The sequence below is a fragment of the Arvicanthis niloticus genome, chromosome 6, assembly GCF_011762505.2.
Source record: "Arvicanthis niloticus isolate mArvNil1 chromosome 6, mArvNil1.pat.X, whole genome shotgun sequence".
Taxonomy (NCBI): domain Eukaryota; kingdom Metazoa; phylum Chordata; class Mammalia; order Rodentia; family Muridae; genus Arvicanthis; species Arvicanthis niloticus.
In genome coordinates, this window is record NC_047663.1 from 53066130 (window position 1) to 53093298 (window position 27169).

Sequence of the window (27169 nt, forward strand, 5' to 3'; positions counted from 1 at the left end):
TCAAGCTTGCCTGTGTGCTGCCTCACTATCACCACAATACTACTGTCATGTACTAACCCTGTGAAACTGTAAGCAAGCCCCCAGGTAATACTGTCTTCTATGAGCTGCCATGCTCATGGTGTTTCCTCACAGTTAACAGAACAGTAACTAAGACACAGGCCAACTAAAGATGATGCAGTGGTTACTATAGTAGTCTCGCAGGCAACCTCAGCTTCTAAAAATTACTACTTACTTGTATATGTATGTGTCTACATGGGTTTATGTGTACCACATGTGTAGCAGGAGTACAGAGAGACCAGTAGAAGCTGTCAGATCCCCAGGACCTGGAGTTGTAGGCCATTGTGAGCTGCCTGATATGGGTGCTGGGAACCAAACTCAGGTCTTCTGGAAGAATAGCAAGTGCTTTTAACTACTGAACTATCATCCCAGCTCCCGATCCTATTGTTATCATTTTAAACTTTGGGGGCAAGGTGCTGGGGCTTGAACATGCTACGCAAGAATGCCATCAATTGGACTACATCTCTAACTATTATTTTAACCTTTTTTGCATAGCTAGTAACACTTACAAACAATGATCTGATTCCCTGGATGATGAAACAGTGCCATGTTTCAACACAGAATGAAAATAAGATCACTAATACTCCATCTGTTTCTAAGATCTAGGAAATGGTCCAATGGATCCATATGGTGATTACAAGACAGTGCATTTTATTCCTTTTTAAAGATAAGTTTATTTGTCTTTGTTCCTGGGAAGGACCCCTGCCCCTCCCTAAGAAAGAATAAAGTTAAACCATTACTCCATATGGATAGTTAACTGTTCAAAAGCAAAACAAAACAAAACCTAAAATTGAGTCCTGATGTTATAAAAGCGGGTTAAAATTCCCTATAAACTTTAAACAGCTGTTCCATCCATACACTAGCTCACTGAGCTAATTAAGAGCTGCTATTTTAAGACACAGTAGTCAAAAGGCGGTGCTCTTATTCCAAGTCTTCAAAGCACACATTGCCAGAACTGCCCAAGCTTGAGAAGTTCTCAAGCCTCTTATCTCAACACTACAGGAAGGTTCATCAAAACCATCAGTGTCACCTGATTCCTACTTAAAACACAAAATTCATTATATCCAGTGACACTGACTCACAGCTTCAGCAACATGCCAAACTTCTTCACTGGGTGTGCGGCAGCATACTGCTTAACTGAAGTAGAACTGCCACATGATTTAGCTACACCAGGCTGGGTATGCACCTGACGGAAATCAAGTCAGCATAGGAGGGATACCTGTATACCAGGGGTAGTCACAAGGTCAAGTCTCAGAGTCAGCCTAGGTGCCTGTCAACACATGTATGTACATATAACACAAGCTCTGTGCTGTGTTCAGGACAACTGTGGATGGAACTGGAGGGTAAAAATGGGATGGCTCCAAACAGAAGACAGATTTTTAGGGAATACATGCCTGGGGAAAGGTAACAGAGTCCAAAGAGAAATGCAAGAAAATTCAAGTTTTGGCTTTCTTAATTGCTAACCTCTGAGGGAATGTTCTAAAATAATTTAGTTATGTATGTGGTTACCTACTTGGATAAACACTGGGGTTCTCAGCACGGAGTGCTCCAGTCTCCACATCAGCTCCTAGCTTAGGTCTTAGCCTAACAGGGTTCATAGTCACTACAGCCGTTACCGTATGGGCCAGAGAAAGAGCCTTGGAGTAAATAACAAGAACTAAGCAAAGAGTCAGAGACGGGCTCTAGTGAGGCAGGATCCAGGAGTTAAGGAAGGAAAGGGAGAGGGATGCTTTTTCTATATCCCCCTCAAATGAACTAGCACTTCTAGAATTAGCACATGCTAAGTTCTAGAATTGACTCTACTTCCAAAGCATTAAACAATTTTATAAAATTGAAAATTTATCCACTCCTAAGCGTTTATGCACAGATATTTGACAAGATGGTGCCAAATACTTTGATAATAAGATAAAGTGAAATTTTAAAACTCAAACATTTTACTGAATATGCTGAAATAACCCCAAAACTTAAATTTACTTAAATTTCAATGTTAAACTTTTAACATTGTAAAAAGAGGACAGAATCTTTAAGTTGGAACGCATTCTACACACACACACACACACACACACACATTCCAAATGAATGTTTTGAATGAAACACAAATCCAGACTAAACTGAGAAAAACAGAGTCGGTCCTCTATCTCTTAAATATTATGTGAAGAAACTCATGCTAAATATACCCTCCTCTCCATATTTGATCTCCATAAAGTTAAGATTATGGAACTCAGAGTAGTCAACCAGAATCTCACCAATAAAAAAGCAGACCAAACAAACACTATACAGTAGTCATAGCTACCCTCTGCATGCCAGACAACATTCACAGCTATCCTTGGCTTCACATGGCCTGTTGAAAATGCCTGTTCATTAACACCAAACTACACCCCAGACTTCAAATATAAGCTTCTTAGGAATTTCATTTTAACAAGACAACCTGAATATCGCCTGTTTTAATTCTATAATGAAAATTCAATATCTTATTTAGTTAATATTTGTTCTGAATTGACAGGCTTTCCTGGGAAATTTTCTGGAAGGGCTATCAAAGCACCTGGAGCACTTTAGCTGAATGAATTATTAGTCAGCACCTACTACAGGGGAAAGCAGATTCGTTTTATACTCTGTGATTATTTCCCCTTCCTAGTTTGGCACCTAACACAACTATATATGAGCCATGCTTTACTTTAAATACTCCAGCAACAATTGCAATGTATATGTATTCTGTTTTAAGTTCCATCCTGAAGGCAGCCATTTTCCTTAAACAAGGAGGGTCATGTGAGGAGTCGTGGCTAGGGTTTAATCCAAGGCCAGATGGCCACAGCAAATGGTTCAATTATCCTAATCTCCAAACCACTCCAGAAGCTCTGCTATTACTAAAATGAGTTTGCATGTGAACTAAGTGGCCTGTTACTTAACATAATGGATATTAGAAATTACCAGGCTAGTAGGAGTAGTGTTGAGATAAGGCCAGACCTGACCAGAAATGCAAACCCTCTCTACCTAGGTCTGAATACAATGTTAAGACTCTGGGTGTCCAGAGACCTGGCTGCTAGGAGCTCTGGAGGAAGGCTTGGCTCTACAGGGGCAAATGTGAATGCAACACTCATCTGGGAGGCTGCTTTTAGAGAAGACTGTCCCTCATCTCTGATTCTGTCACACAAGCTACAGCTGACCTTTCAGGGACAGCTTTGGTCAGAGGACTTAGGGGTTTAATGTTTGTAATATAGATGAGAGCGTAAACTTGTGACTTGATTTCATTATAATCTAGGAATCAAATCAGAGGGAGGTGCCTAAGCCTTTACCTTGCTTTAACTACTGGAAGCTAATTATCTACCAGAAGCTACAGCAGAGCTAAATTGTTAAACTGGTTCAGGTGGTTTAACAATGGAACACAATCAGTAAAGAAATAAGCACTCTGCAAAAAGCTTTCTGAGTGGTCTGTCTGCGGCTTCAAGCCACCATGTTAAGCTGAAGTCCTGTTTCAAAGTTGCATTGTGAGAAAGCCATTGTTCATACATTGTCCATGCAGTGCCTCCATCTGGGATGCATTTCACCCCTCATACACAGTACCGGACTAACTGTGGAGGATTGTTTTCATAAGGGCAATGCTCTCCTGAAGAATCCCTTAACACGAAGCACATGCCAGCATCTTTAGAGGAAAAGATATCTTCAGGAAATTAGATGGCTATATCAGATCAAAGAAACAGAACTGAATGGCTTCTAAAGCTCTGAGTCTATAGTTTCAAGTATTTTCACTGCAAGCACGTGGCTTGTAAACAGTCACTGCATGAAATCTTACTGTACACACAACTCATCTTTTAGCATCAAATCACTTACAGGATGACACCAATGCTAATCCAAGGCCCGTCCTGTCCTAGAAGCCAAATGCCTCCCATATTACTCCAACCCACACTCCTAAACTGGGAACACTCGCATTCTTAACTCATGCAACACAGAGTGAGCAGCTGCAGGACACAGCGTGTCCCGAAAATGCTAATGTTTAAACCAAATGAAGGGGAATCCTTTGGGGCAGGACTCTAGTTTGCCCAGTGAGGCATTCCGCAGGCCTAGAGTGCAACCTGCATTTAGGAGTATTTTGATGAAATGGATCCTATTAAATACATCTTCTTACATTGTGAGGCACAGTGCTGGAACAAAGCACACAGTGGGGAACAAGGCAGATAAAGTCCCCACTGGCTGAGCTCAGGAGAGAGACAACAACCAAAGTAACTGGCTGTGAGAAGAAGACCACTGACCACTGTAAGCTGTGAACAGGAAGAACAACATCCTCAGATGGCGTTCAGACAACTGGGGAGCAGAGAGAAATGTGGTCAGATCTCAGACACATTCTGGAGGGTTAACCAACTGCATTCCTTGCCACCTGAGAGATAGGCCAATAGAAAAGGTCTGAATTCTTAGGGATTTTGACTTCCCAGGCCTTTTCTGTTTGTATTTTGCTTTAATAAGCTTAAGTAGCTTTTTTGTTGTTGTTGTTCAATGTATTGATATAAAACATAATAGAATAAATTCTGAAAGAAGAAAAATTTCCATTTAGAGTCTGCTAAACCTTAAGATCTAGGAAGACACTCACAAAGATGCCGGGTGAGCAGCAGAAGTGCTTGGCAAAGAAGACATACTAATAACTAACTGACTGCACAATGAACCAACGCTCAAGTCTAAATAATGGCGGAGTCCTCATCAGAGAGTGCTGCCAGGACCCAAAGGCACAGAGGGCCACAGAGAGGAAGCTGAACGGAATAGTGCTCAATCAATGAAAGTAATCACATAATTGCTTTTAAAGAAACTACTAAAATCAGATACCTGTTTTACTGTTATGTAGCTAACACCTAGCTTGCAGAACAAATCTAAACCATTTCCAAGAAACAAAGCAAATGAACAAAGAAATCCCCAGTACTGTACAAAAAAAAGTGAAAAAATGGAAAACGCATCTTTGCTTTTTGAATGAGAGCTATAACTAAGAAGACTGCCTTCATGACTCGGGCAGGAACTTGTAGGCAAGGACTGAGGCAGAGCCCACCGAGGAAGGTTGTTTATTGACTTGTTCAGCTTGTTTTCTTATACACACCAAATCCACCTTCAAAGGGCATGACGCCACTCACAGTGGGCTGGGCCTGCCCACGTCAATCATTAATCAAGAAAATGCCTGTAGACATGTCCACAGGCCAATCTAAAAGAAGGAATTCCTCTTCCCTCTACCCAGGTTACACTGTGTCCAACCATCGAAAACCAACAGCATGCTCATGCACTCTGTAAGTAAACTGCAGAAATGTTGGTTTAGTTTGAGTTCTAATTTGAGTGTACAGTCAAGAGCATAATTTTGCAACTTCAGCATAGCTGACATTTGGGACCAGGGAGTTCTGTTGTAGGAACTGCTCTGTGTATTATGGGAGCTTAGCAGCATCTCTGACCTCTACCTAACAGATACCAACAGCACATCAATAACCTTCCCAGTGGCTGAATGTCTCTTGGAGAGCCCCCAATTAAGAACCAGGAAGAGGGGCCTTTAGTCCCAGCACTTGAGAGGCAGAAGCAGGTGGACCTCTGAGTTTGAGGCCAGCCTAGTCTACAGAGTGAGTTTCAGGATAGCCAGGGCTACACAGAGAAACCTTGTCTCAAAAAACATTCTAAAAAACAAAACAAACCAAAAAAAATTAACATTTAAAAAACAGATAAAATTTTAAAAGGAGTAATGTCACTTGTACATCAGGGGCAAATGTCAACAATGGAGATTCTCTAAGGATCTATCTGGGGTAGCCAGAGATTGTTAGTTGGCCCCATTACTGACATCACACTGTTTCGAAGTTCCCTCCCACAGTTTCAGAACACCAAAAAGTTTTGATGAGAGAGTAGTTTTCTCTCTTTGATCATTCCTTCTGAAGGAAAACAGCAGCCATGCAGAGAGGACACTGAGGCAGCTCCAAAAATGCTCAGCTGCTGAGGCTGGGGCTGTCTTATACCACAGCTGATGGGGACCAGACCTTCCTGTCAAAAGCTGCCTCTAGCCTGGCAGGCCTTCCCACTACGACAGCACTAACCAACAATGTCATAAACACAACTTCACAGGAGACACTGAACAAGAACTATCCAGCTGAGCTCTGACCGAAGTTTCAACACCAGAGATTGTAAAAAATGTTTACGCCAGTATCTCCTGGGGTCCTCTGCAATAAGCAAGCAAACACAAAAGGGAGTGGGCGCACGCCCTGGCAGGGTGAGAAGTCTTACCCTTTAGTAACAGGGTCACTACACTACTGACCACGAACAGACATATACATGATTTAGTAGCAACTTCTCTTTTTCTAGGCAAAAATAAGACTATTCTGTCACAGTTTCTCCTGTATTTAGACTGTGGTTGGTGACAGGCAGTGTGTGTGTGTGTGTGTGTGTGGGGGGGTCCAAAAAGATGGGTAGCTGGATGTATATGGTAAAATAAAGGATTTTCCACTAAGCTATACTTGAAAACTTTCACAGAAAAAAAAGTCACATACCAAAACTGGGAGCTCACTGGTTCTGCCATCGCACTAATCACAGGGCTTTTCAGGAAGGAGAATTTAAGATTCAGCTATGGCACAGGCTCAGTGTAGATGGTCCAAGGAAGGACGGGCCTCTAGTTCAAGTCTCACCAGACCATTTCTAAGGCAGGCACAGACAGCCTTTGATGGCCACAGGGTTTCTCATCTCACTTTGGACAAACAACTCGAAAGGAATCACTAAATAAATTCTGAATGAAGCGAATCTTCCAATGTTCCTTACTAGGAACAAACAGTATTCCAAACAAACAGATCACTGTGTCCTGCATAATGCAGACAGCCTCGCACTGCAACTCTCTGAGGCTGAGACAGACCAGCCGTGGTGCCTTCACCTCAGGTTAAAGTTCTAGCCCCAGCACTTTAGGGTGTATTTGGAGAAAAGGGCCTTTAAAATGATAATTAAGTAAAATGGGCCGTAATCAATAGACAGGTGTCCTCATACAAACAGGATAAGGAGATGGGTCAGGGAAAGAGATCTGGAGAGAAAATGGCTGTCTGTAAGAAAAGGAGAGAAATCTTACAGAAAACCAAATCTGCTGGTATCTTAATCTCTACCCTTCAATCCCTATAAGAACACATCTCTGCTGACAGTTAGAGGCCCAGGTTTACCAGGCTAGGCCTTGGTGACAACTGAATCTGGTCCCTTCCACTTGTCATGAAAACCATGCCACCAAAAAATGTATGCGCACTCCACAACTTTACACACTCAATTTTAAAGAGCATGTAACAATGATACTATGTTCTCCAGAATTTTCATGAGCAAACAGTTGGAGCTTAAGTGCTCCTTGTCCTGGTGTCCTTCCTCACCAATACTTCAGGAGGGAAAAGGAAAAATTGTCAAATTTGAACAATTTAAGAAGAAATAATTGTATAGTAACATTTCTTAGATAATAGAAAAAATTCTCCCTTAGTCAAGCTAAGGGAAAGAAAAGCTATCAAGGAACTGACATAGTTGAATGGTTAAGAAAACAAACTGTAATTCAGGTGTGGAACGCACTCCCTTTGATCCCAGAGCTCAGGAAGCAGAGGCAAAAATAAATAAATAAATAAATAGATAAATAAATAAATAAATAAATAAATAAAAAATTAAAAAATCTCTTGAGTTAGAGGCAAGCCTGGTCTACAGTGCAAGTCCCAAGGCAGCCAGGGCTACAAGAAAAACCCTATCTCAAAAAAACAAAGAAAACAAGTTGAAAACAGAAGTCATACTAGTGAGAAGCACCCTGTTCCCATCCCATAGAAACAGCAAGCAAGTTATAAAAACGACAACTCATTACACCAAAACCAGCTTCGGTTTTATACCCATTGATTTGCTAAGTACTCAACACACACTCTGTTCATCTTAGGGTTACCATTGCTGTGATGAAGTGCCATGGCCAAAAGCAATTTGGGGAGGAAAGGCATTATTTGATTTACATATCCCAAGTCACAGTTCATTGAGAGGAGCCAAAGCAGGGACTCAAGAGGGCAGCAACCTGGTGGCAGGAGCGGGTGCAGAGACCAAGGAGTGGGTGTTGCTTACTTGCTTCACATGACTTGCTCAACCTGCTTTCTTATAGAACCTATGACCATCAGCCAAGGGATGGCACCACCCACAAAGGCTGGGCCCTCCCCCATCAATCACACTAATTAAGAAAATGCCCTTCAAGCTTGTCAATGGTACAACTGAACAGAGCAAAATTTCTCAATTTCTCCATCTTCTCAGATGACTATAGCTTATATCAAGTTGATATAAAACTAGCCAGCACCCCATTACCTATGCCAATCCCATAATAGAATGACTGGCAAAAAGTTAAAGAAATACAGGGTGTGTATGCAATTATATGTATTTCCATATAAAAACATACAAACTGAAATACAATTACAATCACTTTCATAAGTGGCTATATCAGAAGTATCACAACAACTATTAACTAGCATCTTTTCTTAACATCTAAAAAGAAAAAACAATTCATTTGCTCAAGTCAGTAAACATTTCATGAGAAATCTGAAGAAGTCCAAGTTTTGGGGCTTTTCAACTTACAAAGCGAGATGAGTTATCATTTTTCACAGTCTTCGCATTTCCAAATGATTCCAGAATTGGATTTGCTTGTAAAAGCTGCCGTTCAAGTTCCCCCTAAAAGACATCACACATACACATAGACATACGCACACATAAATAAAAACAAGTATGTTAATCTCCTATCTCTTGGGGTGAAAAAACCCTACAGCCTCCCCCACCCCCCCACCCCCCGGACACTTTCATCCTGCGGCCATCAGTGACCTCTGCTGCCATCAGTGTCCTCTATGCCCATCAGTGTCCTCTGCGCCCATCAGTGACCTCTGCGGCCAGCAGTAACCTCTGCGGCCAGCAGTGACCTCTGCTGGCTCTTATGCCTGCTTATGACAATGGGTTCTGCTGAAAAAAATCAGCATCCAGAGGGGAGTCAGGAGAAAAAAAATCATGCTGGACAGATAACAGTTTAAACTAGTCAGAAAATAAAACATTGCAAATGGTTTCCATGAAGTGAAATCAAGTGTGACACTCGGCTTAAGAACACATTACCACTGCTGTTGTTTTCATTCTGCTTTGGATGAAGGGTTTAAGATGGCTGACTGAATAATCTCCACCACACTGCCATCTTCCCAAGTGCCTTCACACTGCATGGCCATAGTGTTGGGACAACAGCCCCACCTCCATGTCAGAGGCTGGCAGAGATGGCAAGGCACTCACTTCACTGAGAAACAGAGCCCTTGGCATAAAGTATGCTTTAGTCAATCTTTATATGCAAAGTAGGCTACAAGACAGATCTCACAAATGAGAGGCGTAGTTCATGAAGCCCAACAGAAAGCTGCAGGGGAAAGCCGGTGCCAGGCCCGGCCAAGAAAAACACCTGAAAGTGATGCTATGCTTGGAGAATGTAATTTCAGAATTATCTTTTATGATCTAAATAAATCTATCTCCCCTCCCCAATCTTATCCCTATACTTTAAATTGCCCACAATATTCTAGACCTAAAGAAAATAAATAAATAGAAATCCATAGCAAATGCAATTCTCTAAGCAGAAAAAAACAAACCCTCACGTGTCTGGCTTTTAAATTAGCGGTCATCAGTGATTTGTGACAAATGCCACTGTCAAATCTCAGGACAGGAGCACTGCCGCTGTGGCATTACCTCACTACTCATGGATCTGGGCATCACAAGGCCACCTGAAGACCTTAGTTTCAGAATCCCTCTGGTGGGGACTCTGCGATGTGATGCAGTTTGAAGAGCAGGGCAGCGTTCCCAAAGCACCTACAGAACATGAGGACGTGCTCCTGCTGTCTATCTGGTAGGCCCAGATTCTCACAGGCCTCAACCACCGTCTACCACTGTGCTCAGCTCGTCAGGGGCCACTCCTGCTAATTCATTGCCTAGCATCACCTGACTTTCTGGGCATTAGGTAAGATGCCCAGAGCATTCTCTACAGTGAATCTTAGTTTAACTGACTGAAAGACTTAAAACTGTTTTCATGGAAATCTTTGTATATTATATGCCAACAATTTCCCCTTTTCCTTTTTTCTCCTTCCTTCCCTTCCCTCCCACCTACCTTCCCTTTCCTTCTTCCCCTTCCCCTTTTTCCCCTTCTCCCTTCTCCCTTCCCTTCCTCCCTCCCTTCCTCTTTTGGTTCTTTTGAGATAGGGTCTCATTATGCAGCCCTAGCAGTCCTTGAACTTACTATGTAGTACAGGCTGGCCTCCTATCACAGGAATTCACCTGCCTCAGGCTCCTGACTGCTGGGACTGAAGGCATGTGTCACAACTCCCAGCCATTAACTTTTCTTAAAAGATGTTTAGGATCCTGAACTAAATTAGATTACTGAGAGCTACTATAACTAAGGTCTGTCATCAGCTGGGGATGTAGCGCAGAGGCAGAATGCTTGCCTGGCACATGCAAGATCATGGATTCAATCCCTAACACTGCAGGATGGAGGTACAGGGGAGATGGTTACTATTCTGTGTGCGGTCACTTCCCTCAGCACGTTCATGACTGAGATCTTGCAATGCTTGTAGCACACTAATTCTGCACCAGTTGTATGGCCCTCCAAAGGCCCCTTCTTGTCTTTGCTATTCAATTCAGTTTCTGGGATTGGAAAACAGAAATTGTCAGGGAAACTGATGCTGTGCTAAGTTAGGTGCCTACATTAGCCAGAGATCTGAAATACAGAGTCCTTAAAATCCTGCACCATCCTTCCAAATTATGATAAGAAGATTGACAATCTCTTTTAAGGTGTCTTCCTCATTTAGAGGGGAGACAAGTACAACACTCCTGATTTCCTGTCCCTAGGCATGGCTGGTTTCCTATCCCTAGGCATGGCAACAGGGATTCTTGTATTTGAATTTGTACCACATGTATTTCAGATTCCTTTCCCTATCTCAGTCAGTATCAGGTCAAAATGACCCAGGCAAATGTTTGAGCGGATGTATAATAAGTCCTAAAACATTCTAGTAGTGCTTGGGAAGGAAGTGGGGGTGACCTAAAGGCAGCCCTGAGATCTAGACTGTGGCTTCAAAGTCAACGTTCAGACTAACATTCTGTGTCACTGCTGTTGGCTTTACTAATGGTGTCATGGGATTGTTCTTCTCCTAAAACATCTGAGACATCAGACAGATCTTATAGAAAACTAATATCTTAGAACTACTATCACAGTTATAATTAAGAAATTAATTATATAAATGGTACTTCTATCTCTAAAAGCTACCTGGGACCAATGATAATTTTTGTCCCCACTAAAGCTAGGCAAGCACTTGTCTTTGCTTTTTTTCTATATGATAACAACAAATGTTCTCTGAGATGTGGGGGGAAACATTGTTTAAGTCATTTACAAAGTTCTAAGTATTTAGTTATATATTGTCTTAAGGTTTTCCAACCATGGGTGATGACTATACTCTTGTGTTACTCTATAGTACACAGCAGAGCCTTCCTTGGTAGAAGAGCCCTGGGGCCGGGATCCACTGCACTTTGCAGGGTCAAGCACAAGTGCTCCACCAAAGAGGAAAATCAGATTCCAATTTCAAACAGCAGGGTCTGGTTTCCCTATCTGCTTTGTCACCTTTTCCTCAGTTCAAGGCAGTTCAGGCCACTGAGGAAGGACAATGTCGTATGAAGAAGGCTGAGAGGCAGGTGCGCTGGCTTGAAGGCACCATTCTAAGTGGATGGAGGTAAAGTTTGAAAAATTAGTCATTTCCAAATCTACTCAAGTGCCCTATACTGAGGCTTGGAGCAGCAATGGACATGGTAAGGCTTCCAAACGACCTGTCAGGCGAAAACCCACAGTGGTACTGTGCTTACAGCTGCCTGGTGGGTGGTACCGAGGGTGGAAAGCCAAATATAACTTTCAATTATGTTATAAAACATACCTAAAAGTTCACAGATAAATCTTTGCTTTAAGTTTACTTTTATAACTTGAATTTGAAAACCAGTGTTTCTTTTATTTATTCATATTTTCAAGGAAGCTATAAGAGACCAGCTGTACCACTTAGGTAGTATACTAAAATGTAGACACCGTCAAGTATGGATGAGAACTCAGAACACTCGGGCAGTGCTCTGCTGTTTTCACATGACTCAGTAATCCCATTCTGGGCATGTGCTTGAGAGCAGTCAGTGTCCCTACAAAGCGAGGGCCTCAATGTTCAAAATGGCCCAAACTAGAAGGGACCCAAATGCCTGCTGGCTTCAGAGTAGACACTGAAATAGGGCATATTTAATGCAGCAGAATGTTCTTAGGTCATGACAAAAGGAACATTGTACTTCTAATGATACAATGTAGGCAGAACCTCAAAAACATTATGCTTAGTGAAAGAACACCAGGAAAGGATTCTCATCCATATACAATGTCCAGAGCAGGCACATACACAGGAACAGAATGGACTGGTGGTGGCCAGCACAGGAGTAAAGGGAGGTGACTGCCAGGGGACAGAGGGGTTTCTTGTAGGGAGGCAAAAAATGAAAATGTCCTACCCTCGTGATGATGTTGAATTATGTGGCTATGGATATCTGGAAACGGAGCTTCATGGAAATGGGCAAACTGTACAGTGTGAATTATATTGCAATATCTGGCCAACAAAGTTCATGTAAATTCCAAAACCAGTGAAACAAAGGAGAGCAGGAGAAAAAAAAATGAAACAACAGTGACTTTGGTCAGCCCTCTATAGGCTCTTCACCCCGGAACTCAACCAAAAATGCAATGAAAATATTTTGGGGGAGAGTAGCATCTGTAAAGGTTCCCATGTATCAACTACTTATACAGCATGTACATTGTAACAGACATTATAAGTACTCTAGCATGACTTATATTACACAAGAGGACTGCGTAGGCTTGATTTTATATAGGGTACCTGAGCATCTGAGCCTTTTGGCACCCAAGGAGGGTAAGGAGAGAGGCCTAGAGCCAATCTCACCAAGAGCTCATACTCAGGGTGTTGGAGAGCAACTAAGAATCAATATGTACATTTTTAAACTAGCAACTTGACTAAGAAAGGTAGCAATGAATACAGGAAGGCAGCCTTGGGGCTGTGCACACAGACAGCACATGCAGAGACATGCAACCCAGCAGGGACAGCATAGCCCAAAGCAGCAGCCTCCTCCTTTGGGAGAACTTGCTTCCAGGGATGGACTGGAACTCCTGAGACATCCAAGTGTGGCATGCTACTCACATACAACTGGGATGCCCTGTAGTTTAAAATGACATCGAAACAAAATTGTAAATGACAATGGCTCCTGTGTTTCAGAGAACCTGGAAAATCTAACTCCTTATCTTGCTTATTTAATGATGTGTCAGGCTCGGGGCAGATTAAAAGGTCATAGACAGTGCATCTAGAATGCACAAAGAAAAGATGTGTTCTTGTCTGTGTTGTCCTCCTTCAACTACCAAAGAAGCCTTCACATATCCCATAGCATGACAATTCATTCAGTAACCTTGCCAAGCTATACTGCTGGCCAGGACTGCAGGAAGTCTCAAAGAACATCGCAGGCCTTCACAGGTAAACAGAGCTCTGGGGATGGGCAGTTCTCACCTTGAATGTTAAGACAGCTACTTGAGAATCTCTGTACCGGTGACAGTTCTTCTGTATGATCTTTTCTGGGTATATTAATAGATCAACCATGACTCAACAGCACTGTTTCTTGCTTTAAATTAAGGACATCATTATGCTTGGAGAAGACAATCAAAACCATTGCTATGCCATGGTGAGGTCATGTCTAAAGCCATGTCCTGCTCCTCAAGAACTCCTGGGAAGCAGGGAATGGAATCCAGCCCTGGTTTGTGGTTTGCTCAATGTTGGGAAGTCTGGGGTTAAAAGGTAGCCCAGCACCAAAAAAAATTCTAATTTATTGAGAATATTAAATACAACAAGGCAGCCTTTGGGCTAAAACACACAGAGGCATAAATTATACAGTGTCATAAAAACTTAACAGGTTAGAAATGTAGTGCCCCCAAGAGCACAACTTTCAAGGTTGTATCCAAATTTAAATGTATAGCACAGAACAAAAGTTTTCATGTGCTTGTTAAATAGTAAAATTCCACCTCAGATGGCAGATGACATCATGTTACGTTTGAAGACTTCATAAACATGCACTTCAGTGTCACAGTAAGAGGGGAGCTGCTCAGATTTGTCTAGAACACAAGAGGAAAGCACGAGCACATGCTGCTTCGCGTGGACGAGTAAGATGCCGGCAATAGATCTCAACGTTCACTCTCACTTTAGAAAGATTCCGCCCAGAGCCAAGAGTGCTACTTGTCTCTAGGAGAGGCTCGATCCAAAGACAGAAATCAGTGCAGGCACTCAAGACTGAGAAGCACAAAGAAAATCACTTGCCTGGGGTTTCACTGGCTTAGGTGATTCCTGCTGCTCATTACAAACAGATAAGCAGACATTAGCACAAAGCACCGAGCCAGCGGGCAGCAGGAACTGGTTTGGCTGACACACGCAGGCTCACCAAAACAACCACAACATCTCAAAAAAATGAGAGGCTCACTGACACCCATATTTTGTGTTTTTATCTTTTTATCATCCATCAATTTCTCCCACAGACCCCCCCCCCCCAACCCAGAGCTGCTATAGCAGCAGCTATAGGTACTCTGTAATCTGGGAAGAACCACTAAAATGATTTACAGACTCTCGTTTGGTTGACATAAATCTTCATAGGCACTGCTCATTAATTTATAAATTGGGCTTCAAGCCACAGCCATAATTCCCATTTGCCTAGTGAGAAAGCCTAGTTAATTTCCTTGTATTGTGCCGGGCTCATCCTGAATGGAAGGAAGAGTGAGGCGGCTGGGGGCGTGGCCAGGGAGCTGCTTGCCAGAGCAGTGTACAGAGCAGCTGCGCTTTCCTGGTTTGTCTCTGATATTATAAAAGAATGAAATGCAGACAAAAAGCAACAAAGCAAAGACTTACAGGAATATTATGGTCCTTTCTTCCTTTGTGAGAAGAAGCAACGTGAGCAAGGTACTGAATGACTTTCTTTGTATTTTCTGTCTTCCCGGCACCCGATTCACCCCTGAAAGAAATAGCAACACCAGCTACTTTAAAAAGGGATCTGAGCACATGTGTTCCAAAATTACAACGGATACATGAAACTGAGCAGAAGAAGATTTAGGGAAAGAAAAAGAGAGAAAGCAGTAGAAAACTTATGGCAAACAGTAGAGATAAAATAAAATAAAATGTATTATTGTTTTTTAAATTATCAACTCTTAGAAACCTCGTTATTACTACTGAACCACCTTGGAAATTGTTTTCTTTCTTGCAATGCATTAAAAATGTACTCTGGACTTGGAAGGAGAATTGACTTTTGCACCTATCTTTCATTTCCCCACCATTCCAATGAGCACACACAAGCACTGTTTTCATGTGTGCTTGTTTTTGTAGTTTTGAAACAGTCTTTGACTATAGCCAAGGCTAGCAGGACTAGAACTTACAATGAGGAGACTAGTATTTTGAAATCACAGCAACCCTCCTGCTTCAGCCTCCCAAGTGTTGGGATTAAAGGCATAAGCCACCATGCCTAAGAAAATTATTTTTAAAGGATATTATTAAGATGGGTGTGGCAGTACACACCTTTAGTAATAGCATGCAGGAGGCAGAGGCAGACAGATCTCTAAGGCTAGCTTGGTTACAAAGCTAGGTCCAAGACTATCAGGGCTACACAGAGAAACCCTGTCTTGGGGGTGGGGGGAGGGTATTAAACAAAACCAAATAAATAGTCATTGGTAGTACTGGTGAGAAAACATAGAAAAATATCCAAAACACATTTTTTTCTGCTTCTAGGGTTAAGAGCTTCCATGAGTAAAGAGAAATGTATTCGAGTTGTCATGGAAAAAGAGAAAAACAAACAAACAAACAAACAACTTCAATAAGTGCATTAGAACACTCCATTGTAGACGCAGTCTGAAGGAACTGGCAGCTGGGCAGCCTGCTGGTCACTGGTGCTCATCAAAGCACAGAGCCTTCCCAGGGCTGAACCCATGCTGCAACTGGAGAAAACCTTCCCACTGGTACTGGTCTCACACACAGGGGTCCTGATCCCATGACCTCATGGGCTGGTTCTTGTCTGACTCCACATAACCTCACATAGTATGATACTTCATATTCTGAACTAAGCTTGACATACAGGGAGCCCTCTGTATATTCAGGGACACCCGGCTTCTCACTCTTCTGCTCAGAATCGTTCAGATCTCCAGAAAACTAGCAATGGTTTACTCTTTTAATAATCGTATATTAAAATATTATATATAAACTATACCTTTATCAGTTACATATATAAGATCATATGAACTATATATTTGACCTATAACAAGAAATTGTAGACACAGTTCACCTGCACATAATTATAGTCTTTCAGTGCTTTGTCTTGCACTCTGCTCTCCCAGCAAATCCTGACTCCTCTCCTTGGAGTTACACTTGAACTGTACTGTTGGAACTGCCACTCCTCAACTGTCCAGCAGGCTTACGGGTGCTCTGCACCCGTAACCTCAGCCTCAACCACAGCACGCTGGGCAGAGGGATCCTACTGAGCAGCTACAGGGACTGGAGTAGTAAATGATCTCTAAGCTTCAGTCTCCCACCTGAAAAATGTAGGCAATGGATCTGCTCCCTCCTTGTTCCAAAGTTTGGTAATTCTAGACACAAACCACTTTCTGACTTAAAGTCACACTTCATGCTTGCTAACTGTGATGGCTAATCTTGGTTGTCAACTTGGCTACATGTATCTGGAATCAACTAAAACTCAAGCAGCTTGAGCACACTTGTGGGAGAATTTTCTTGATTGGATCATTTGGGATGGGAGAACCACCCTAAATCTGGAACACTGTAGTTAACAAACACACCCAAAATCTGGGCTACACCTTTTCGTGGCAGCCCACATGAAAGGACATGGAAGGAAGCTTTGTCTTTTGCCTGCTTGTTCTCAATCCTGCTGACAAATTCATCCATTCTGCTGCTGAGGCATCCTTTCATTGGTTTTAGAACCTACTTCTTGGGGATTCCACATATACTGAGGGCCAGCTGAGACATCCAGCCTACAATGCTTGGCCTTTCCATTAGGAGGCAGCCATTGCTGCACTAGCCAGACCACAGCCTGTAAGCCTTTCTAATAAATCCTTACATACAAACACACAATCCATTCTGTTTCTCTAGAAAACCCTGACTAATACACTGGCCACCTCTGCTTCTCCTAGGAGTTTCTGAGTCTTAGGTACTCAAACCTACCAAGCTTTTAATAAGGTTTCCACCCACGTTTGAAAGACTGCATTTAAGATTATTATGTCCTTCTAAATTCTCATTTTATGTAATCTGTATTATTGCATCTATCTTCATTTTCTTCTAGACCTTTGAAAACTTTCAGATTTTATAGCTGAATCTTTAGTCAACCTGAAAGAAAATTATAGTTTGAGAAGATGTAATTCCCACGCCCAGATGACTTGGCTCGCATCCCAGTGTGGAGTCTCCAGCGATCTGAGATGTGATCTTCACCTTGCCTTCTTGTTTCTCATCTATTTTGCCTATTCAAGGTCAGCACCACAAAGCAGAGATTTTTGAAAGACAATTAGCAACCATTAGCACCACTCATTGGAAAACAAAAAGATAAAAGAAAAATAGTCTCTGGGTTCATTTCACAGATAAACTTCAAATAACTTTGTTCCACTGTTCTTGATCCTTGCACCATCCTGCAACAGAGCTGACCACACCACCCAAAGCAGTGGGTGAGACAAACAGCATCAACAGAATGTGACTTGTACAGGAAAATGATGATTTTTATCTCTTGGGTAATTCTTTCATTCAAAATAAGCAAAGAGGACGTTTATTTGTCTTTTATGGCCCAGTATCTAGCTTAGCAAATTCAGTCTGATGAATACTGTTGAAAAAAATGAATGACTGGAGGCCATACTCATTTTGCTTCAGTGTTCCTGTTAGTAACATCCTTCCATCACCATATTAACGATATGGCTACCACTGGCTTGATATTTTTATGCCTTTATTCAGTCATTCATAAATACTTATGAACCAACTTCTATCAGTCAGTCACTCTTCTAAGTGTTAGAGATAAGAGCTGTAAATAAAGTTCATGTCCCTGTGAGCTCGAGCTGTGGGTATGGGACACAAACAAACAAGGTGGAAAAATGACTACACACCATGATGAATTCTCTGAAGGAGATGAGACAGACACTGGCAGGAGAAATCTGAGGAGAAGGGACAGCCATCTTCCTATGCCAGATATCTTCTCCAAGACAAGAACTAGCAGGTAAGAAGACCAGAAAGCATTCAGGCAGATGGAGAGACACAGGCAAAGGCCCAAGCAAAAAAGAGCTTGGTGTGTTCCTGGACCTGCTGGCTAATGGTGACAGAAACCAGCCGGCGCTGACCAAGGAGACTCAGGAAATCCCATGAGCATTGGGAGTTAGATCATGGTAAATCACTTGAGTTTTACTCAAGTATAACTTTTTCTTTCTTTTAAAGATATATTTTTATTTTATGTGTATGAGTTTTGCTTGTATGTGATCTGTACGCCATGGGAATGCAGTGCCCACAGGGTCAAAAAGCAGTGCTGGGTCCCTGGATCTGGAATTACAGATGGTTGTTAGCCCACCATGTTGGTGTTGGGAAAGGAACCCAGGTCTTCTAGAACAGTGCTTCTCAACCTGTGTGCATGACCCTTGGTGTGTGGGTGTGTGGGGGGGTGAGTTTGAAGAAACTTTTCATATGGGTCACATATCAGATATCCTGCATATCAGATATTTACATTATAGTTCATAATAGTACCAAATTACAGTTTAATGGTTGGGAGCCACTACAACATGAGGAACTGTATAAAAGGGTCAGAGCATTAGGAAGGTTGAGAACCACTCCTCTAGAATAGCCGGTGCTTTTAACTGCTAAGCCATCTCTGCAGCCCCTAAAGTATTATTTCTTAATAGCCATAAAAGCCAGTTTACTCTTTTTATTAACTTTATTCAAAGTAGTGTTTCATTGCTAATCTATTGGTTGTTGGTTACAAGTAGGTAATTTTTTTATTATGCTCAAGAAATGTAGCCTGATGCTGATTTGTCTTGAAAACCGTTATGACTGTTACTGCTCAGCTTTGTGTCTCTGGGGTCGCCCAAGCTCGTGCTCCCATCACATTTACGCAGCTGTACTTCAGTATCGGCTTCCGTCTGAGGCAACTCCCATACTGTCGGGCCTATGAGCTCTGCTATAGGAAATGCTGCTTTTGGGGGCCAAAAAGACAGCCCAGTGGGCACAGATCAAAAAGATAGCCCGGTGGGCACAGAGCAAAAAGATAGCCCGGTGGGTACAAAGCTTGCTGTGCTAAGTGTAAGGGCCTGAACTTGAAACCCCAGAACCTATGCCTGTAACCTTCAATGAAGATACAGTGGTTAAGACCGTAAACTATGGAACAAATATGACCTGTTGAGATTTAAATCTTTCCTTTACCTTGAGACACTGGGTGTCCCTTGAAGACTCATATGTTGAAAGCTTGGTTTCTAACTCACAGTAGAACCAAATAGTAACCAAGTAGTACTGCAGTTAGGAAGGAGACTTAGTGAAAGAAAATTAAGTCACCAAGGTATATCTTTGAAAGGGATGTTGGGATTCCAGCACCGGCTTGTCTCATTTACAGCTTTGTTGTGATGCATGACCTCTGCATGTCAGCAATGGAGCCAACCAAGCAGGGGATGAAACCATGAGCCAGAATAAGCCTCTCCCCTTTATAAATGGACTTATTTCTGTTGTTAAATAGAAAGAGAAAGACCAGAAACATTACCTACCTGTAGTGCTCTAGATAAGTTACTTACTCATCTGAAACTCCCTATACAAATTGGGAAGAAGTTATTTTGTAGAACTGAACTAGCACACAAGCGTCTAGAATCGTGGCTGGCAGTGGTGGGAGTGAGGATGATTATGATGAGGAGATAGCACCAGGAAGTAACAAACAACAAAAGATTTCTTATGTTAATGAGAGATTATAAAAAACATCAGAATACAATATACTTGGGAAAAACAGAAAGAGAAACACAATGGGAAGAAAAACAGAAAGAGAAACACAATGACACATCTCAGTAGACAGAAGCTGAGAAGTGAAAAACACCCTGAATGCAGGAGCACTAGATAAGGTAACTCATGGGTAAAACCATCGACTGCTCTTTTTCAAGGTCAGGGGTCCAATTCCTAGCACCCACATGGTGGCTCACAACTATCTGTAACTCCTTTGTAGGGGATCTGATGCTCTTTTCAGGTCCCAATGGGCATCAGGCATGCAAGTGGTGCATACACACTTGTACACAGAAAATAAGGAAATTAAATATTTTTGAAAAAAAAAAAAAAAGTGAAGGGAAAGAGAAGCAAGAAGCCCAGCAGAATTTTGCTGCAGAGGTCAAGGAGAACCCTGGGAGCATGGGAACACAATAGACTGAGACCTCCACCAGGAGGCAGCAGACACTCTGGCTTCAGCCTTCAAGTGGTATCCCGTCACTGCTGGTCCCCAGGAGCCCAGGTAGGGAAAGGAAGGGTGACTGGCACCATGCACCCCATTCCTTCACAGAGAGTGTGAAGTTAGTGTACAAAGTTAACAGCCAAAACAAGAAGCCTGCTGAAGCAAGCTGGGTATTAGCGATCAGGAGTTTTTAACCTGTTTTCACATTGTCTACTGAGGTCTACAGTCTTTGTTAGCCCCCCCCCCCCCCCAAAGAGATATAAAAATGGAAACAAACCCCTAATAAACAGTACAGAGAAGCAGGTCACTAACACAAAGGCTACTCCGGGGTCCTGTCAATCCCTTCTGCACCCCAGTTCTGCCAATGAGAAACCTTTTCCCTGTTTTTCTTCTCTGAATGTGTTGTGTGAAGTCCTGCTTTAAAAAAAAAACAAACCTCACTTTGAAAATCATCACATGCCTTGTAAGTGAGCAGCACCTGGATGCAGCTCTTTCTGCAAAGCATAGCTCCTCACTGTCTTCACTTACCCATCTCCTTTACTTTGGCCAGTCAACTGCTTACCTGTATGAGGTAACTGTAAGGCATGCATGACTGACTGGTGATTTCCATGTCACCTCATCCCCCTTCAAGGCTGACGGTGCCAAGAGAAAAGCAACTGCGGCATTTTCCTGTCAGTTTTTACAAGTTTCTGTCTCAGGCCCCCTAAAAGATACCCCAAGTCTCCCGAAAAATCTGCAGTTGTCTTGTTTTCCAGGACTGTCAGAGCCTTGAAGAGCCATCACCACATGAGATCACCCCTAAGCAGGAGCTCTCATTTCAAGGGAACCAGATCGTTCCCTACAAGCAATTAGACTTCTTCAAGCCCCCTCAAAGAACCAGAACTAAGATAGCACCAAGCAAACAATGCTGACCACACCAGCTCCACCACGCCTCAGTGCTCCTCCATTTAATCCTAAATCACACACCTGAAAATGTGTGTGATTTTTCCCCTCTGTACCACACTGACCACACCTCTCCCTCCACTTTTCACATTCCTCATCTAATAGGCACTCTGAGAGGAGCACGCAAGCCTAACCAGTCAAGACTCTGGGAATCAGGGCTTTTTGCCTTAAAACTCTGGCTACAAGACCCCATTTTCTATATTAAATATATGTGTAATATATTAATACTACAAAGTAGTTTCCTCTAATTTAAAAATTAGCGTTGTATTTTTTATTCATATACTCAGCCAGCATTTACTGCACATACAACACATGTCAGGTACAACAGAGGCAAACAAGTCTTTTACAGTTTTAAACTTTAGAGTCTAAAAGTAATCATCTGTGCCAGATGCCCAGACTTTTTAGACTTTTTAGTTTCTGGGGGTTTGGGGAGCTAATTTCCTATTTCTATAAACAAGTTTCTCCACAGTTTAAACCACTATAATTGAAACAACTTATATTTTATAAAATATTTCAAAAATGATAGTTACCAATAAAAACTACCAAAGACACAAACACCAGTACTTCAGAAGGGAGCTTACTAGCAGGAGACTGGCCGAATTCAAGTCCCTCCCATCACATTAACATTGGCTCCTTGTGGGGTCTTAAAGTACCGCACGTGGGGATGGGTAAAGACATTAGCTTCTTTTCTTTGCACCACCTTCAAAGTGCTCAAATTAAAGGTGTGTGCTGCATAATTCCATTATTTCCCCCAACAACTTAAAAAAAAAAACCCAAACTTAAACATATTTCCATTCTTTTTCTCTTATAGCATAGTTATGATTTAAAGAGGGCAATCTAAAAATTTCCTAAGTTTTATAGCTCGAGGACATCTAAAACAGAGTTCTCAGAAAAGCAAACTAGGATCTAAAGAGGTTATGTGATGGGCGTGGTGGACTGGGGAAGATCAGATGTCCATCTGACCACACAATGGCTTTTCAACCATACCATATGGTCACTTTGGCTGACCTAAGCTATCTTCAAACTCATTATATGGCCAAAGAAGACCTTGAACCTGCCTCTACCTGGGATTACAATGTTCACATTACAGGTATGCCCCACCATGCCTAGCTTATGGTATCAAAACCAGAGCACTGTGCATGCTGAGCAAGCACTCTTCAAAGCGAGCCACACCCTCAGCTCACATTTAATCCATTCTACCCACTTGTTTATCTTGAAACTTTAAGGTATATTGTTCTTCACAATTACCAACTGCTTGAAATGCAAAACTCACTCTGGATATTTGTATATGGTAGATAGTTGATATACAAAAACCAAAACAAGGAGCTGAAGAGATGGCTCAGCAGTTAAGAGCACTGGCTGCTCTTCCAGAACCCACATGGCAGCTCACAACTGTCTGTAACTCCAGTTTCAGAGGATCTGACACCCTCACACAGACGTTACATGCAGGCAAAACATCAATGCAAATTAAAAAAAAAAAAAAAAAAAAAGTCACATCTTAACAGAAGACAATTATTACACTATACTAAAGTATACTTAAGAGGAAAAAGAAATTTGGGGTTATCAGCTTATCTAAAATCAGAGTCATAAAGTGTCAGTGTTCTCTGTAGATGGATTAAGGGTGACTGCTTTATCAGCCTTAATACTAATGCATGGAGAGTCAATGGAAAGTTACACTTTCCTTCCAGTTTAGAAGTAGAATCTGAGCATGAAACACTTGGCTCTCTTCAGTGATACATGGCATGGCCTCACAATGACCAGTAGTAGGTCTGGTCGGCATGTGTGGGCTGCAGGCTCAAGATACCAGGTCAGTCTTCGGAGCTCACCCAATAGAACCATGGGCAGAAGAGGTTCAGGGTATGAGTTGAAAGGTCAGCCTTTATAGGAAGTGCAAACTAGAAACTAAATGACTACAAAGTAAGGCTTAAAGACAGACTATAAACTATGTACAGATTATATGTACTTGTTTGCATTGGGTTTGTATGGGTGTTTTGCCTACACATATGCCTGTGCACCACATGCATGCGTGCATGCCCTTGGAATCCTGAAGAGGGATGCAAATCAGCTTCCACGTGGATGCTGGGAATCTAACCCAGGTAGTCTAGAAGAGCAGCCAGAGCTCTAAACCACTGAGCAACCTCTGGAGCCTTAGGTACATGCATGCTTACTTACATAAACCAAACCCACATTACTATAATTTATGATTTGTGGTACTGTGTAAACAGCTACTTAGTAAAAAATAACTACTAAATGATAAACACAAAATAACTTCCTCATAAAGTAGCAAACTTTTTAGCCTGGTTATGGACCACTGTAAGGCAGAGGTGAACATACTCTTGGAATACTTCCCTTGGATTTTCAAAAGCACCAAGGCACAACAGTCTGTTAAACCGGGGATACAATGTTTCACATGTCCATATTTTGGGGTCACAATGTTACTTTGTAATATGAACATAAAAGCTGTTAAATATTATAATTACATATTACAATTAAAACATCTAAAACCAAACAAAAGGCCAGGATGAAAAAAAAAGGCCAGGATGAATATTTCTAGGACAGAGGAAGGACCTTTCTGGGGTAATGAGACTGTCTTCTGCATCCTGGGAGAGGATTAGCTTATATGAATGACTCAGCAAAAACTACACTTAGAATGTATGAACCTCATTATATGGATTTTGCTCCAAATGAAAGTATGAAAACACTGGACTTTAAATAGTACTCTCTATAAAGCAAAACATTTAGGGGGAAATGTGCTGATTTGTTAACACTTGATCTTAAAACATACTAACTGAAGGGAATCAGAGCTTACTACATAAGTGAAAATTACTTTAAATCATAAACTAAACAATTGGCAACCATCAAAATAAACACTGCCTAAACTAAAGCAAATCCTCTACCTGTGCAGGTACCCTTGAGCCTCTCCCAGGAGTGTCCTGGCTGAAGAAAGCCTGACCCTTTATAGACAGAAGTGGGGACTCAACTGTCCATCAGCAAAGAAAAGCTGAGTAAATGCTCCAAGCTTCCCAATTGAAGCCCTAGCCTCCTCCACTGAACCATTAAGGTCAAGGTATGACCCTTCAGGGGGCTGGCGAGATGGCTCAGCAGTTAAGAACACTGGCTGCTCTTCCAGAGGATCCAAGTTCAATTAATCCCCCATACCCACATGGCAGCTCACAGCTAGCTGTAACTCCAGCTCCAGGAGATCTGACATCCCCACACAGACATAAATGCAGGCAAAACACCAATGTACATAACAAATAAATTTTTAAAAGTTAAAAAGAAAAAAAAAAAAGACCTTTCAGACAGTTCCTGCAACTAACCATTTCCATCTTAGGATTCTCTTGCTGTGGTAAAACACTGACCAAATTCAGCTTGGCTTAGTTCATCTTAAAGGTCTAGATAACACTCCATCACAGAGGAAAGTCTAAGCAGAAACCCAAGCAAGGGCAAGAGACTGAAGCAGGGTCCACAAAGAAACAGTGCTTACTCAAGGCTTGCTCAGCCTACTTCCTTATATATCCCAGGGCTGCTCAGGAGTGACACCCACAGTGAGCTGGGCCCTCCCACATCAACAGTTAATTAATACGGTGCCCCACAGACGTTCCTGCAGCCAAGCTTATGGAGGCATTTTCTCAATTATGACTCTCTCTTCTGGGCTGGAAAAATGGCGACAGGTACTAGATGCCCAGCTTGAATTTTAGTGCCCAAAATAGAGAAAACCAGTTCCCACAAGTTGTCCTCTGAACTCCATACATATTCTATTACCTGATTGCAAGTGCTAATGCCTATGAGGACCATTGAAACAAAGATGGGAGGTCACCCGCCTTCCATTCTGCTGACAGCAGCTATTCCCTTGTAAGAGACCTGTTGTTCTTAGAGCCTGGTGACACAGCCTGTAATCTCAATGACTTGGGAGGCTGAGGCGGGAAGACTGCAGGTTCAAGGCCATTCTGAAAGACACAAGTAAGTTCAAGTCCAGCCTGGGAAACTTATGTAGTGGGTCCCAGGTGCACTCCGGCCAGGGTTGTGTCTGCCTTGGAAGAGGGACACAGTAGGAATCCCAGCATGTACCTTCTTGCTGCTTTCAGAATACAGCTGTCTCATAAAGGCCAGTATGAGAAGACACTCAGAGAAGCCATGGTATCCTGCTCAACAGTTAGCCAGCACCCACCGCTAAGTCCTCTCACAGAACTGACCATGCTGTTGAGCACGAGGCTTCAAGGGACACTTCTTTATGTAAGTCCTTGAGATTAAATGATGCTAGAAGAAAATTCAGATGACAAGGCAGACTCTCATTTCTTCTCTCACACCTCTCTCTTCCCACCACATACTAAACAGCAGGCTTTTTATTCAAAGGTGGCAGGGAAGTGGAGAGAAGAAGGCAGCATAGGATAGGGCTCTCAGTTCCCAGTTCTCTACCCTATGGACCTACGCTGGGACTGTGGACATTCCCACAGGAGAGCTGTGGTGCCTTCTAGGCCTTCCAAATTCTCCTTCCTCTGCCCCCATCCAGCTACTCTTAAATAAACCATTATCTCTCTTCCCTGCATCTCCTCTTGGCCACATTAAAAGCACCAATGAGATAAAAACCCTCTGCTGCCTCTATTAGTCAGCTATTACTCTGTTCACATTGATCTGAGAAACAGTAGGTCTTAGTTTTCTGTTTGTTTGTTTTCCCTAAGTTCTCTTATTTCTCAGCTCCAGTCTGGCTCCAGGCCCTCCCCACCCCACCACTCAAGTCCTTTTAACATCCTCCATATTCTGTGGCTTCCATTTTCCTCACTCAGTATCAGGAGGCAGCAGACACCCTGAACACTGCCTGTTTCAGGAAAGGGCCCTTGTCCCTTGGCAATGCCACCATCCCTTGGGTAGTTATGGACTTCACAGTTCTTCCTGTGGTTTATCTCCTGAGTGCTGGTTGTCCTGAGGTGTCTACATACAGCATACAACTTCTACAATATCCACACTGCGGTTCCTTGATTCTGTATCTCCAGCATAGGTCTCTTCCCTGAGTGAATTTCTACAAGCTAAGGCATGAGCACAGACAGACACCCTACCAGTATGTGGCCTAAAACCAAGTTTGGTATCTGTCACTCCAGTCTGCTCCCACCATGTAGGGAGACAGCCTAATTCTACCAATAAACAGATTTATTTTCTTGGGCACATAAACCACCAAGCCCCAGTAGACCTAGCTCTTAGACTGACTACCCCTTACACTCAGCTGCTTCTGGGAAGGTTCATAACCATCTCCTGGCTTCCATCTCTACAGCTTCCTAACTGATCTTCTCCAGTCCAGGATCCACATGCAGCCAAAGCCATCTTTCTCCTGTGCACAGTGTATCATATTGTGCCCCTGGATACCGTTCCATCCAGTGCCACACAATACACAGGCATGTGTATAAATAAATAAATACTTATTGAGTAAAAATAAAATAGTGCTGAACAATCCCACCATCCTGTACGTAGATGTATAAACTAAAGAGGTAAATTTTACAAATGTATCTTATAAATGTGAGAAGTCTTGTCTGACAGCAAAGCAGTAACATCAGATGTGAGCACCTTGAATACTCTTAGCCTTGGCATAACTATGGCGTCTAAATCACACCCTTGTTCAATTCCCTTCCCCCAAACACAAAAGCAGTTCACTACTTTCCAAAAGAATCAGAAACAATTCTGAATA

At 42.3% G+C, this 27169-nt stretch overlaps 1 protein-coding gene across 3 annotated transcripts in view; it reads right to left on the bottom strand.

Moving 5' to 3' along the window:
- The window catches only part of Myh10 (myosin heavy chain 10), a 126349-nt gene that overhangs the window by 58447 nt on the left and 40733 nt on the right, over positions 1 to 27169 (bottom strand). For all 3 annotated transcript variants that reach the window (XM_076936568.1, XM_076936567.1, XM_034506364.2), the window contains exons 5-6: positions 15015 to 15117; positions 8620 to 8712 (exon numbers count right to left, since the gene is read on the bottom strand). In XM_076936568.1, the coding sequence (XP_076792683.1) occupies positions 8620 to 8712; positions 15015 to 15117 (196 nt within the window). The remainder of the gene's footprint in view (positions 1 to 8619; positions 8713 to 15014; positions 15118 to 27169) is intronic.